This window comes from Gadus macrocephalus, chromosome 22 (assembly GCF_031168955.1).
Source record: "Gadus macrocephalus chromosome 22, ASM3116895v1".
NCBI classification, from domain to species: domain Eukaryota; kingdom Metazoa; phylum Chordata; class Actinopteri; order Gadiformes; family Gadidae; genus Gadus; species Gadus macrocephalus.
Window position 1 is genome coordinate 10,374,302 of NC_082403.1, and position 15,016 is coordinate 10,389,317.

At 42.1% G+C, this 15,016-nt stretch overlaps 1 protein-coding gene and 1 long non-coding RNA gene across 2 annotated transcripts in view; one reads left to right on the top strand and one right to left on the bottom strand.

Annotated features, from left to right (window-relative positions):
* fhod3a (formin homology 2 domain containing 3a) overlaps window positions 1–1,609 on the bottom strand; it is a 55,246-nt gene extending 53,637 nt beyond the window's left edge. Inside the window, 1 exon segment of the mRNA XM_060042911.1 lies at window positions 1,096–1,609. Within this exon segment, the coding sequence (XP_059898894.1) occupies window positions 1,096–1,260 (165 nt within the window). The 5' untranslated portion in view covers window positions 1,261–1,609.
* A 400-nt stretch (window positions 1,610–2,009) lies between these two features.
* On the top strand, window positions 2,010–2,865 carry LOC132451100 (uncharacterized). Its single transcript, XR_009523969.1, has 2 exons — window positions 2,010–2,299; window positions 2,731–2,865. It is a non-coding gene; the product is annotated as an uncharacterized LOC132451100 (long non-coding RNA).
* The last annotated feature ends 12,151 nt before the right edge of the window (window positions 2,866–15,016 follow it).

A 15,016-nucleotide genomic window follows, 5' to 3' on the forward strand; every position in this document is an offset into this window, starting at 1 on the left:
TTGTATTGGGTGGCATGGTGACCCAGTGGAGACCTCTAAAGACGTGGCTTCGGTGGCTGTTTTCACATGGGTTTCCTCCGGTAACCATGGTTCCCTTCGTCCTCTGAAAACACACAGGTTGTGGTAATTGTAGGTCCTAAATAGGTTTGGAGTGTGTGCGTGCAAATGTGTGTCTCTGTGTGTAAGTGATGTGTGTGTGTGTGTGTGTGCATTTACGTGTTTGTGTGTATTTGCGTGTGTGTGGGGACCCTATGGTGACCTTGTGTACTATTGAGGGAGTCATACACCCCATAATCAGCTATAGGCTCCAGCCGTGCTCTATGACCCTGAGCAGGAAGTAAAGAAAAGCAAGGAAAGTGAAGTGCAGCTCTGGATGTTGTACTCCTGATGCGAAAAAAATTACAAACACAAGCCGGGGCTGTGCCATGGGCCCCGTAGGTGTAATAATATGCTGTCGTTACGCGGAGGGCCATTTTTCATTATGTCTTGTGGCTTTCAGACTGCTACTGGTCTGGAAAACCACTTGCTTGTCGAACACGTTGGTTGGCTGTCAGAGCTGTAGCCTACGACAACAACTGCAAAAGCGCTTTCCCCCTCTCTCACCATCTCCCTCTCTCTTTCCTTCTTTCTATCGCTTCTTTACACACACACACACACACACACACACACACACACACACACACACACACACACACACACACACACTTAAGTCTAAGGCACGATACAGCAATGGAATACTGTGGTAATATGTTGATGCATTTAAATGTTTAGCCATGTTTAGTCACCTTTAAGAATAGTTCCCGCACACCTGTCGTTGACAGCAAAGACCCGCAGCGCAAAAGCTAAACGCGAATCCACATTGGCATGAGCACTGTGAATGGTTGCTGTATGCATTTTGATGGTGTGGAGGTTTGATGTTTTTTTATTATTCAACATACGAATAAAGTTGCGTGAATCAATTTAATTTCAAAATAAAAGTCCCGCGTAGACAGGGTATATCATTGCAAACAAAACACAGCTTTGTATCCTAATGGTTTAAAGCATCCTACTTCTTCTGGGTCTAAACAGACGTGCAGGCTGTAAGCCCCTGCCTACCTTGTGTGGGGCTTTGAGTAGCCGGTGGACCCCGGCCAGCTGGTTGATGAGCGGGATGTCCTCCCTGAAGGTGTACAACGGGGGCCTCGTCGGCTCCGGGAAGTTTGTGCTGTTGAACGGATCGGTGTCATCTAAAAATTGAACCCTGCAGACAAATGTGGCCATGGTGCATCCATGCAAGTGACCGGTTTAGATGAAGTGCTGTCCTGCTCGCCTGCACCGTAACGACAACAAACCCACCGACGGGTTACCAAGCGGACACGCAGTCTGTCCGCTCCTCTGTTGTGACACCGCGAAGATCACGTTACGATACGAAGGGTTACGCGTCGGGTTGTTTGTTTGCTGGCTTTTTAATCCTGCTCTCTATCCTCGGCTGGAGAAGCAGGTGGCCAACACTGGTAAAGCTCTTCAGGCAGACTGGCTTGATACAGGACAGCTTGGGACAGCCGGTCTGCTGTCTGAGCAAAGGAGCAAATCCATCCCCCTATCTTTACCCCTCATCCCTCCCTCTTCACCCGCCCTCCAGATTACCGTCCCGGTTTAGCAACACAGTATGCCGGGACAGCAGCTTCGGTAACAGACCATTGATCTGGAACTGGGGGGACACTGACCCCCTGTGTACAAAAGCAAGAGGTGCAACTCGAACGCAATTTAAAGCAGTTATTATGGAGTTAGAATCATGCCAAAATCCCGCACACACGCAAAACGTGTTTTGCTCACGCATAACGATTCACACGCACACAAAACGTGTTTTACTCACGCACAATGATACGATTCACACGCACACAACGATTCACACGCACACAAAACGTGTTTTACTCACGCACAATGATACATAATAACTCCATAATATGGAGTTAGAATCATGCCAAAACCCCGCACACACGCAAAACGTGTTTTGCTCACGCATAACGATTCACACGCACAGGCGCGTCGTTAGCAATTGAAAACATCCGGGGCTTTAGCCCGGGGGGGGAGCACCGTCCTGACTCCTGCGTGCTACGGTATCTTAATAAATTTAATAATTAATTAATTAATGTATCGATTAATTAATTAAGGGCGCCCCCAACACATAGGTCGCCTATGCCGAGCGCCAGGGCAAAAATAAGACATTAGAATAGCCTATAGCCTGCGTGCACCTACCCGATGTCAAGAAGCCATCGCTGCTCCGACGGACCTTTCTCCCCCAGCCAGGCAACGGCAAGTAAGTAGTGGTCTGCTTTTATGTTTCATTTTTAAGTTATTACTTATTGTCAGTGTAGGTTTAATGTTACAGATAAAAACATGCTTTATATTTAGTCAGCATTTCAGAGTTCTAATGTTTTCCCGGAATATGCATTCCTAAACTGTTCACGTCAAGTTCTCTTTAAGATCGCATGAGATGATATGTGCTATCGCGCGACCTGTAACCAGGAAGTAAACACTCGCTTGCATGAAATGATATGCGCTATCGCACGACGTGTAACCAGGATGAAAAAATAATCTTCCCAGACTGTTTCTGTTACTTGCTTATGCTGTATGCAAGTTGTTTAAGAAGCTTATCTCCATATAAATCTGAGCTGTACATTAATCTGTTAATGAAGTCTCATTTCGACTCCTTCCTCCACTTCACTATTCATGTTCTGTTGCTTGCAGTTAACTACAGCCGCCCTTCCTGGGTAACGCCACCACCAATCCCTGGTCATCCATTGAAGCCATCTCTCTCACTCTGCACAGTCACACTGTTGCCGCTTCATTCTCATTGTCTCATAATCTCATTATTATGGCTGCCGTGGATGCTTTAAAAAATAAAAAAAATTCTCTTAGGTAAATTCAAACCAGTGGGATGTTAGATTGAAAACCTCGAAAAGCAATGTATTAAAAATTAAAAGACAGTCCTATGTGAAGTTTCTTTTTTGGGGATTTTCAAAATGAGGTACCAGAATGGATTGTCAACCCACTGTTTCTCAACCCTCTCCGATTATTACTATGAGTAGTAGTATTGCATGCATACAGTACTCACATCAGCGCCACAGTAAGCCTATAGAGGCTGCAACCATTTGCTTCTCAAAAGATTGTAGTGTTTTAGAATGAACAACCACTAGAGAGACAAGACAAGACTAATTTTGATTGACAAGTTGGCTAGATTTATATATGTATTTATATTATTTTTTTATTTATAAGAATGAAAGAAGTGGAAGAAGAAGAATAACTTTTTTAATAACATCTTGCTCCCGCGGCCAGTGCCAGCGCCGGTGTAAGTACCATATTGGCTCGGCTACCAGATCGGCTCGGGGTCCGTCGTCTGCTGATTACGTCACACAATACACTATCTACAGCAATAAGGTCTTTTATGGCTTAAATTAAAGAGCCTGTATGATCTTTCATTTTGAACATAGACCATTCCAAACCTATCTGTATGGATAGTTTTCTTCTAAAAACAAAACATCCCTCGGAATCATCTTGGCTGTTAAAGGTCCCATGACATGCTATTTTAAGTATTCTTGAATATAGGTATTAGTGGGCAACTAACACAGTATTCAAAGACGTTCCCTAAATTCAGCCGTGGTGCAGAGTTACAGCCACTCCGAGCCAGTCGCACATTGAGCTTCCCCCAAATGCGCTGTTTCGGTGGGCGTGTCAAGGAGGAGGGTGGGGGTGTGGCCCTGAGCAGCTTGCAGCCACCATGCGCTCTGTTTACAGTGGATGTATCGCAATGGCGAGCCGCACACAGCCTTTAGCCGTGTTCTGTAAATATTCTAGAACACACGGGAGTCCTGGAGCTCTATATCTAAATATTATCATATAGCCTACACAGATATCTATATCATATAATATATATTATCACGGCCAAAAGCTGTGTGAGCCGATATTATGAATCTCATACGACCGCGTTGGGTTCTCCGACGTTCCTGGTTCTTCAACGTCCACATCAATGTGAATACACACACTGTAACGCAAGTGTTTCTTGTCGGTTCTTTGACGTGTCTTGTATTTCCACAACGAGACTGTCGTGGGGGTTATCTGAGCCATGGTTGAGAAGGAATTGGGGGAAAGGAACTTTGATTTGACTCGCTGAAGTACATGAACTGCGACATGCCGCCGGTTGCCGCGAGGCACCATCGCCCGGCAGCGGGCAGCCGGCAGCAGGCAGCGCGCGGTTCAGTCGACTTCAGGTTGATGTGGAAGAACCAGAGACGTCGCAGAACCCGACAAAGTCGTTTGTGATTCATAATATCGTCTGGAGGCGCACACAATATGTTATATGATATAGATATCTATGTATTATATGATATTATTTAGATATAGAGCTCCAGGACTGTAACGCAAGTGTTGTACACTTCCTTGTTATTTGGATAACCGTTCTGCTGTTGGTGTGACGTCGGACTCTCGTATCTGGTATTTCTACAACGAGACTCGTATTGGGGGTTATCTCAGCCAAGGTTGAGAATGAATTGGGGGAAGGAACTTTGGCTTTGACTCCCTCAAGAACATGAACCACGACAAGGAGGAGAAAGGGATCTTTGCCGGGCAGTGCTTATGCACCTCCGCCTCCGGCGGTGGTCCCTCAGCGGGGCTCAAGCGGGAGACATTCGCCGCCAACAATCCCTTTCTCCTCCATGTCGTGGTTCATGTTCTTGAGGGAGTCAAAGCCAAAGTTCCTTCCCCCCAATTCATTCTCAACCTTGGCTGAGATAACCCCCAATACGAGTCTTGTTGTAGAAATACCAGACGTGTTATGCGCCATCACACCAACAGCAGAACGGTTATCCAAATAACAAGGAAGTGTACAACACTTGCATTACAGTCCTGGAGCTCTATATCTAAATAATATCATATAATACATAGATATCTATATCATATAACATATTGTGTGCGCCTCCAGACGATATTATGAATCACAAACGACTTTGTCGGGTTCTGCGACGTCTCTGGTTCTTCCACATCAACCTGAAGTCGACTGAACCGCGCGCTGCCTGCGGCCGGCTGCCCGCTGCCGGGCGATGGTGCCTCGCGGCAACCGGCGGCATGTCGCAGTTCATGTACTTCAGCGAGTCAAACCAAAGTTCCTTTCCCCCAATTCCTTCTCAACCATGGCTTAGATAACCCCCACGAGTCAGTCTCGTTGTGGAAATACAAGACACGTCAAAGAACCGACAAGAAACACTTGCGTTACAGTGTGTGTATTCAAACACACACATGTGGCGCTCGCACGGTCGAGTCTCATTGGCGGGCCAACGTCTCTGGGCGGGCCAGGCAGAGTAAGGGGAGGAGCTGAGATTCATCATGACGTCAAGAGCACAGATTTCCAAATCAGCGCGCTTGAGCCTCCGTTTTTTCAAAGGCGAGCAGAACAGCTAGTGCTCGTTTTACACCAAACGCAAGTTTTAGCCACTGGGGGACCATAGGCAGGCTAGGGGAACTCATATTTATGTTAGAAAACCTCATAAATTGAGATTTTTATGTCATGGGACCTTTAAGATAAGCCGTCCGTGTTGCCAGATTGGGCACATTTTCAGCCTGATTTGGCTACTTTGAATCACGTTAGGCTGGAAAAACGAAACTAGACAGACCTACTCGCGCTCACACATGTGCTCGCTGTGGTTGCTATGACGACAGCCAGAGCTACAGCACAAAACAGCCAATCACAACTGTCCCTTAGCAGCCAATCACAATGTAGCCTACGCCCATTCAAGCGTACAGCCAATGATATTGTGTAACGTAATCAGCAGACGACGGACCCCGAGCCGATCTGGTAGCCGAGCCTATGGTACTTACACCGGCATTGCAAGGGGAGGGATATTACGTACATTTGCAGGAGGCGGGATAAGTGCGGCCGCTGTCACTCAGGTTTGTTTTGGTTTGAGCAGACAGCATGGAGGCAGAACAGACCGCAGAAGTCAACGCGATCGTCTTCAATGTTGCTGCAACGATGCAGCATATATTCAGAAGAGCAGCCAGTACTTACGTGTATGAAAGCCGCTATATATATATATATATATATATATATATATATACATTTAATTTATTTTTTTACGGCAGAGATCCGGGGCTGATCCCAAAAGATCCGGGGCTATAGCCCCGAATGCCCAGGTCTAACGACGCACCTGCACACGCACACAAAACGTGTTTTACTCACGCACAATGATTCACACACACGCTCAGTGTGGTTTGCAAATACAAAACATCATTCACAAACTAATGCATTTTGCTTCAGAAACAAATACAGTATGTTTTACACAAAGTACAAAAAAAAATCCTTCAAGTACACAAAACAATTCTACAAGTAACAATCGAAACAATAAAAAAAATTGCGTCAAATGACAAATGTTTTGCCCGCGAAACGGGCGACCGCGTCAAATGACGCGTCAAATCACGTAGGAAGGTTCTTGAACATTCTAGACTAGGAAACCTGCTTAAAACACTCAGTTTACTAGCTAAATTCGATTAAACAATTCAATACAATACAAATATAAAGTAAAAACAAGTGTTATCTAGCGATCCGTTATCTGTATTATGTTTCAAGAACCCTCCTACGTCATTTGACGCGATCGCCCGTTTCGCGGGCAAAACATTTGTCATTTGACGCGATCGCCCGTTTCGCGGGCAAATTTAAAGTAAAAACAAGTGTTATCGCTATCTATCATAATACAGATAGCGATCCGCTATCTGTATTATGTTATTTCGTCGTTTGGAAACATGTTTTCTGCATCGCGTCGTCTGTTGCCGGGCAGGTTGTCAGGATGTAAACAAACGATGACGTAGGCCGGTACAATTTTCGCCCCCGGTACAATTTTAACGTGACACCGCCATTCGTTCATCCGCGGTTAAGCCAGCCGTCACACAAAATCTTCGTGCGCCTTTACTCTAAACAGCCTTTGGGTGGTATCTCGCAACGTTTTAAAAATAAAACCCTTCACCTACGTGTGTAGATATATCGAACACTAGCTGGCGGCATCTAGAATGTCCGCACTTGCGGACATCTTGCCAGTCAGCTGCTCACCCATACATTGTGTTGGTAGTGGTACATGTACTTTATAAATAACCATAACTTGCTACATTTTCAACCGTTTAACCAACGGTTGGGTTTCTTGCAAACCTTATTAACGTGGTTATAATATTGTACCAATTTTAGAACATTTCAATTTTTTTACAATCTAACATAATTATTCATCAGTATCAAGTATGCAGTGCCGTAACTACATCTCTGACGTTTATAACAAAACAAACCGTTTGAAAATGTAGCAAGGTGGTTAAGGTTATTTAAAAAGTACATGATGTACCACTACCAAGTCAACGCAGTGTTATGGGTGAGCAGCTGACTGTGGCAAGTTGGCCGCCAGTGCGGACCTTCGACTCCATTGGCCAGCAGAATATGCATGTGTACGATTTTCAAATGACATTTTCTCAAAATCTATACAGTAAAATCGAATGGTTCCTTGTGGTTAAGTATTCAGTACAACAGTTAGTATGGTCATATCAGTCAGTGACATTTTCTCTAAATCTATACAGTAAAATCTAATGGTTCCTTGTGTACAAGTAGTCGGTATAACAGTGAGTATGTCATCAGTTAGTGCCTGAACTTATGTGAAATTCGGTCTATAGCCCACTTCAAAGTGCTGACATAATGCAATTTTGCAAAGGCGAGAATATGCATGTGTACGTTTTTCAAATGACATTTTCTCAAAATCTATACAGTAAAATAACAAGGTTCCTTGTGTACAAGTAGTCAGCACATGGGTTAATATGGTCATATCAGTCAGTGCCTGAACTTATGTGAAATTCGGTCTATAGCCCACTTGCTGACATAATGCAATTTTGCAAAGGCGAGAATATGCATGTGTACGTTTTTCAAATGACATTTTCTCTAAATCTATACAGTAAAATCAAATGGTTCCTTGTGTGCAAGTAGTCGGTACAACAGTTAGTATGGTCATATCAGTCAGTGCCTGAACTTATGTGAAATTCGGTCTATAGCCCACTTCAAAGTGCTGACATAATGCAATTTTGCATTATGGTGACCGATTAAATGTGATGGGAAAAATAAAACGACTTGTCCGACTTGAGGGCCGCGTTATGAAACGATGCGTCAGATAAACGATCGCACACATACGACAGAGCCTATAAACTCAACAAATGAATCCTATTTAACAGCCCGTTCCCTAGTAAATCATTTAATTTTTTTCGTTAAGTGACCGTAACATACCTTTGTTTTCCGTTCGTTCCTTGCAGAAACAACACAGACAGAATAAGATTATTAATAATCAGACGGAAATCGTCGAGCGATGTCTTTTGTTCAGAAGCGTTTTTCAATATGTGTGCAACAGTAGACATGCAAACGTTAAAGATTCTTAGAAAAAAATCCCAACGTCATGCAGCTCATTGTGACGTCATAAGAGAGATGACCTCTCCACCGTGGCCGTGTGTGTGTTCCTGTCCTGTGTTTGTGCGTGCGTGTGTTACGGACAGTGCTGTTAGCCTAGCAGAGGCGAGATGTTTGCATGTCATGAATATTCATAAGAGCCAAAATCTATCTATCAATGTAAGCACCAACAGAGGATCATGGGCATCAGGGCTCCGTTTCCCGATAACGATGCTCGTACGATCATTCTCACGATGGATCTGGCAAGCCATCGTACATTTCTTTGGAGCGTTCACTGCACTCACGACGTTCATAGGATTGTAACCATCTACTGACACGGTGCTGAAATGGGCTCCGTAGGAGGGGGCGACGCAGGAATGATGCAGGAAAATGGGGTTAAAAAGCGTTAAAATATCTCCCCATCAATCAAGGCCATCAACAGAATAGCCTACGAAAAGATTAGACTGCAATAATATGAATGCTAAAGATATTAAAACACAATTGATTAGGCCTAGGCTGACATATGCTACATTAGTCCTTATCCTGAACGCACTACTACATTTTTCAAGGCAACATTCCATTAATTCAGTAGCATTCAAACTCAGATTCTGGGCATTGAAACCCGGCTATTGCTGACCCGATTAGGAGAGCTTGGTCTACTCTAGATCATGCCCATATTGTTGGGCAGGATGATGTATAGGCCTTTTTACACTGCCAAGCCGGACACCCGCATGCAAGAATGAGCTCACGTCTGAGTAAAGGCTACAAACGAAATTAACTATTTAAGTGCAAAAACTTCAACTTATTGTTCATTTTGCTGAGCACTTGTTTTTTATCCAGACAAAAGCCTCATAAGGAAAGTTCCTCTGCGTCTCTCGTAGATCGTAGGCCTACCATCTTTCAAGGTATTTTTTAATGTGACTACATAACCTTCTCTCCCATGATCAGCAGCTTGCGGATTTCACTTACACCGAAACAGCCTGCCCTGGCCATCATATCCCTTCTTTTCCGGGTAGGCTATACTAAGTTATTAACTTATCCTGGAAATGATAATAGTATATTAAACAAATCCCAGCACCACACCAAAAGGAGGCAGCAAATCAGAGCTAAACATATCTATCTGCTCATTTCCAAGAGAGCAACACAAAACAGGTTTATAATATTTGGATGTTTTATTTTCTTTAAATCAAGCAGGTTACATTTCATTTGTTTTTACACAATCTGATATTTGGAGGCATTTGCAAATATGCTCAAATTACATGATTTGTAATCCCAAAGAATGAGGTGGTTAATGATCAATATTGGGATCAACAGTGATCACCCTACTAATGTAGGCATTACGTATGCAGGCAGAAAAAGAAAAGTTCCCATTAAGGTCTCATGTGAAACACAAACAAAGGTTCAAATATCCTCCAAAGCACTTCAAGCCCTCAAAGAATGAAACTCAAAACGCAGATGAGGTAAAAGAAGAAACTTATTTTAAGGAGTAACTCAATAGGAATACATGTATCGTTACACCCCTAGTATATACTAAAACAACAATTCACCTCAGGCTCCATGAATAGTTGGGAATAGCCCCACTATTCACTTCGCCAAAGGCGAAGTGAATAATTGTTAAATATTACATTTGTATTAAAATGACCCACTTTCAGAGCAGGGGGGGGGGGGGGGGGGCATAATTATCAGTTAGGAGAATAATTGATAGCTTCCAGTTCAGATGAATCTGCAATAGACATTCACAATGGCGTGTCCAACTGTCAAAGTGACTCTCTAGTTCTTGGTAAAGAAAGGCTCGAGCGAGAAGGTGAGTTATCCCATGATTGTTCTTCTTGTTCTTCCTCCCTATCTATAGATAGGGAGACCTGATTGTACAACCAGTTACAATCTCAGTACACAAGATCACTTAAGGCCGCTTTTCCATCATATACATTCGTTCACAGTTGCCAGTTCAATCCTAAACCATAAAGTTGGAGCTGAAGCCACCGAACACTGGTCTGGACGACCAGATCCCCTCCTATCAGGAGCTGGAGAGGATAGAGAAGGAGGAGGCTGCAGTGAGGCCCAAATCGGACAACAAACACAGAACTAACAATTCCAATACTTTGTAAGAAGTAGGGGGAAGTAGAGGGCTTTGTAGACACGAATTGCCGTCATAATTGTGATTGACTGCACTTTCGTGTGACTAGCACACAGGAGACAACCTCTGGAACGAGGGCGTGCCAGTATTTGTGTGTGTACGTAATCTGTGTAAAATATGTGTTGTTTGTGTTATCATTGGTCGTTTCGTAGGTTGATGAAGTTGGTGAGTGTAGGTGAGGTTTACACAAAACTTGTGCAAACATCCTAAGCCAACCGTCTTTGTATGCTTCTGTCATATCAGCTTTAGATACCAAATAACCTTTGATTTATGATGTACTTTGCATGCACTGCTCTGAATTTTGAGATAAGTTATCCATTGTATTTTAAATTACCCTATCATCAAGCGGTTAAGTATTTGAGATTACCAAATATGAAACGATGTGTGAGGGGCAAATAGCTGAATGTACTTTATTTATTACTCTGTTATCCTTCATTATTGTAGTGAATGTTCTCTGAGGATTCACTTACAAAGAATGGATGTACACCAGTAAATAATGTACATTTGTTGTAAACATGCTTCAGAAGGCCCTATAACTACCAGCACTCTCTATCTCCCAGGGTGTTTTGTTTCTTTTGTTATGAAACTCTCTCGCCACTCCATGATTTAACCAAGTGAGGTAGTGAAACCCAGCAGGTTGTCACTGGGTTAAAGAGCATTTTCACCCACACTCCTATACAAACCAATCAAAGAAAAATTCACATGAGCTATGTTTTTGTCATGTCTATTTGTGTTGCCATCCCACAGCTATTCAAAACACTTCTTTAAAGGACTACGTCCCAACCAGAGGAGTGGCCTCCATGTTGGTGACCTTCCTCGTGGGGGTCAAAACGCCATCATCGCATGGGTAATGTGGTTCGTCTTCAACTCCTTCCAGAACTCTGTGCCGTGGAGTCAGTGCCCCCTCAATGACAACAGTGGTTTAACAATCTTTCTAGACTAGAGGACTGACTCTCAAAGGCTTGTTGGTTGTGATCAAGTTCCTCTTCGCCCCTGATGTGCATACTTAGAACGTCTGCAACTTCCTCCCATTGCTTGGAAAACTGAACACTGATTGTTGGTTTCTATCTAAAATGTGCGGTTGGATGCAGGATCCAAGATCGTAGTTCCACGATCGAAGTTCATTCAGTTAGTTACTGCATAAATTGACAAAGCCCATTCACTAAGTTCGAACATCAAACTCCAACTCCCATTCAAGTTTTTACAGCACTTGCCATTCAGTCAAACTTGAAATACCAATCATCCTCATTATCTACGGTCTAACTTGCATCTTTGACCTTTTTATCTTGTTATCTTAACCGTCATTGACTTCCGGACCAGAGAGTGCTTTGGCATTAACACCTATGTGTGCCCATTTTACAACCGGCTATCAGTTTTGTTCCCCTCGCTCTTGCTGTAGTGTGATTTAAGTATGATGAACATATCCAAGTTGTGTATATTTTTGATATTTCAACCTGTTGATGGGAAACCAATTTTTAACATTGTGATTTATCTTAATTTAGCTGAAGATAATAAACACGGTGAGAGCATGTCCTTAATGGTACTATACAACATTGCTATTTTCAGCCAGCTTGTGTACATTTAAAACAACAATACCACTCTGCTTCTCACCCCTCCCTCTCCCCATACCACGCCCATCCTCAAAAAGGGAGGCTTGCTAAATAAATTGAACATGGGATTTCTCTACACCTCTGCAGAATCGGCGCAATTGACCTGGATCCCTGTAGCATTAGAGTTACATGACAGTATATGTTTGAGAGCACATTTCAAACAAAACAATGTTGCATGGTGTTTAATGTTTTGGGATTGTTCTCTTCCAGAAACATTGTTGCGCTGTTGAATGCATTTGACCTTGTGGATGGAAGTGTCACACAGGACAACTATTATGGGATGCTGGTGTCACTGAAAAGCACCGCCACAGGCACAGGGTCAGCCATCATACAGAAGCTTGACCGTCAAAAACATGAGCTCCAGACTTTCCCCGTTGAGGTAGGGTCATCAACATGAAGATAGATCCAACAAGGGTCAAGGATCAATAAGCAGTGTCCAGACTGATTTGATAGGGGGGACCTTGGAGTGGCACACAATAAGTAAAATAATACGCTTACACAAATATTTATTAGTGGTGGCAACCTGGTGACCAATCCAATTTCTTGGGGGGCAACCAAACCAACCACTGTGTCCATGGCCATGTCAATAGGACTAACCCTGAGTAGCTCCAATGTGAATGATTTTTAGACTGAGCTTGCTAATGAGAAGGTGTTGTTCTCCAGGGCGTGGAGGGGCCAGGTCTCGATGATTGGTTTGAGGGAATCCATCTTGCCTTGCAATCATAGGTGCGTGAAAAATCAAAAATCCATACGGAGGCAGAGAGAAATAGGAAATTCTTTATTTTTTTGCTTCAATACATTTTTACACTCTAGTATCCTACCTATAGCTCCTTTAAGCACTTATGTTTTGATATTGTTCAAGAGGATACCCATTGTAGGCCTATAGAACAATTTTTGTAACATGGAAATGTGTGTTGTAAGATGTGAATTAAAGGGCAAGGATTCCTAATTGTCTCATTATTGTTTAATTAATGTGCAATGATCTATTAATATGTTTCAAAATTCCAGACAAGGGAAACTTCGCAATGAACTTAACGTGAATCCAAAGTATTTTTGTATCAATGAGTATTGATATTTACTAAAAACGTGTACACAATAATGACAATGTTGTATACGCAATGACGAGATAACAAACAACAATATCTTACTGACTTTCAGTCAGTAAAGCTGACTGAAAAGGCATGATACAAAAACGAACATTGTCATGGGCATGAATGCACAACCTTGCCTAAATCATCAATAATTAATGTTTATTGCAGCATAATTTAATTATATGCATTGTATTCCCTATTTATACTTTTCTATTATTCTATCAAGTTATTCAATGCTGAGTTTTTATCAAGCGTTTATAGAGGTGATCATGCATCCTATCATAAAATATTATATTTACAGCAGCCATACCTTCTCAGGTCTATTTATTGGTGGGACTTCAGATTAGGAAGGGGAGCGGAACTCATATCTGTTAGGGGGTGACACTCAATGTAGTATAGGCAACTAAAGGTAATGTTGTTGAATGAAACTTTTGTTGTTATTGAATGCTGTTTACACAAGACTCCTTGTATCTAGGATCTGAGGGTTATGCTATCTTGAATGTCCAACCTTGTTACCTGAACAAATAATTGACAATCTCATCCTGAGCCTTTATTACTAGTAAGCTTGAGTACTGCAATGGTCTCCTTACAGGTCTCCCAAAACAAACTCTGAGGAAGCTTCAGCTTGTTCAGAATGCTGCTGCTAGAGTTCTAACAAAGAACAAAAAATGTGAACATATTACACCAATCATGTTACTAACCTATAAATCCCTTCATGGTTTACTATAGGCCGAAAATATTTAACTGATATGCTTCCACTACATAAGCCTTCTAGACCACTAAGATCCTCTGAGACCAATCTGTTAATAATCCCCAGAGTAAACACGAAACATGGGAAAGCAGGATTTAGTTACTATGCAACAAATAGCTGGTATAAACTCCCTGACTTGCCCTTTTTTAACTTTGCCTTTGTTTGCTATTTTAATACTAAAATGCCTTTTTAACTTTCTATTTTACTCATACCTTTGCATATGTTTTGTTTTACTTATCTATTATTTTATTTTATTGTATGACAATGTTTATATGTGAAGCACTTTGAGTCTGCCTTGTGTATGAAAGTGCTATATAAATAAAGTTGCCTTGCCTTGCCTTGCCTAAATGGTAGGTACTTACATATAAAGCTCAGCCCCTTAAGTACCCTATATAGTCAATCTAAAGTATTTATTTGTTTCTGCTTCTCTCCTAAAAAAAGACTTTCTGGAAATAGCATTTACAACTCAAGTATATACGTGAAATGCAATATTGTTTAGTTAGAATGAATACATTTATATCTGTTCCAAAACAGATGGATAGTATGTTGGAAATCCTTGAAAATGGCCTTTCATGCTTTCATGTTGATTGCTAGTCAGCCAATAAAGCCCTGTTTTTTGTTAATGATTACAAGAGTACCTTCAGCACATTTTATATTACCGGCAAATACGCTTTCAACGAGACCCGCTTTGCAATCCATCCCTTTTGTGTCAACATTGAAATCTTGATGTAGTACATTCTAAGAACAACACTGACAATATTGCTCTGTTTATTTCGAATACAGTGCCATATTATACCTACAGAATCTCTCCCCGTCTTCAGAAAACATCTAAAGGGCTATCGCTTTACCTTACAAACTAATTTGATTTTTTATCAGCATTTACGCTGCATTTAGAACATAAAAAAATAAATGCCTTGTCTTTGATTCCTATAGCTACTCTGAAACGTTGTTTTGCTGCACTTGCATTTTCTTTTTGTTATAACAACTTTG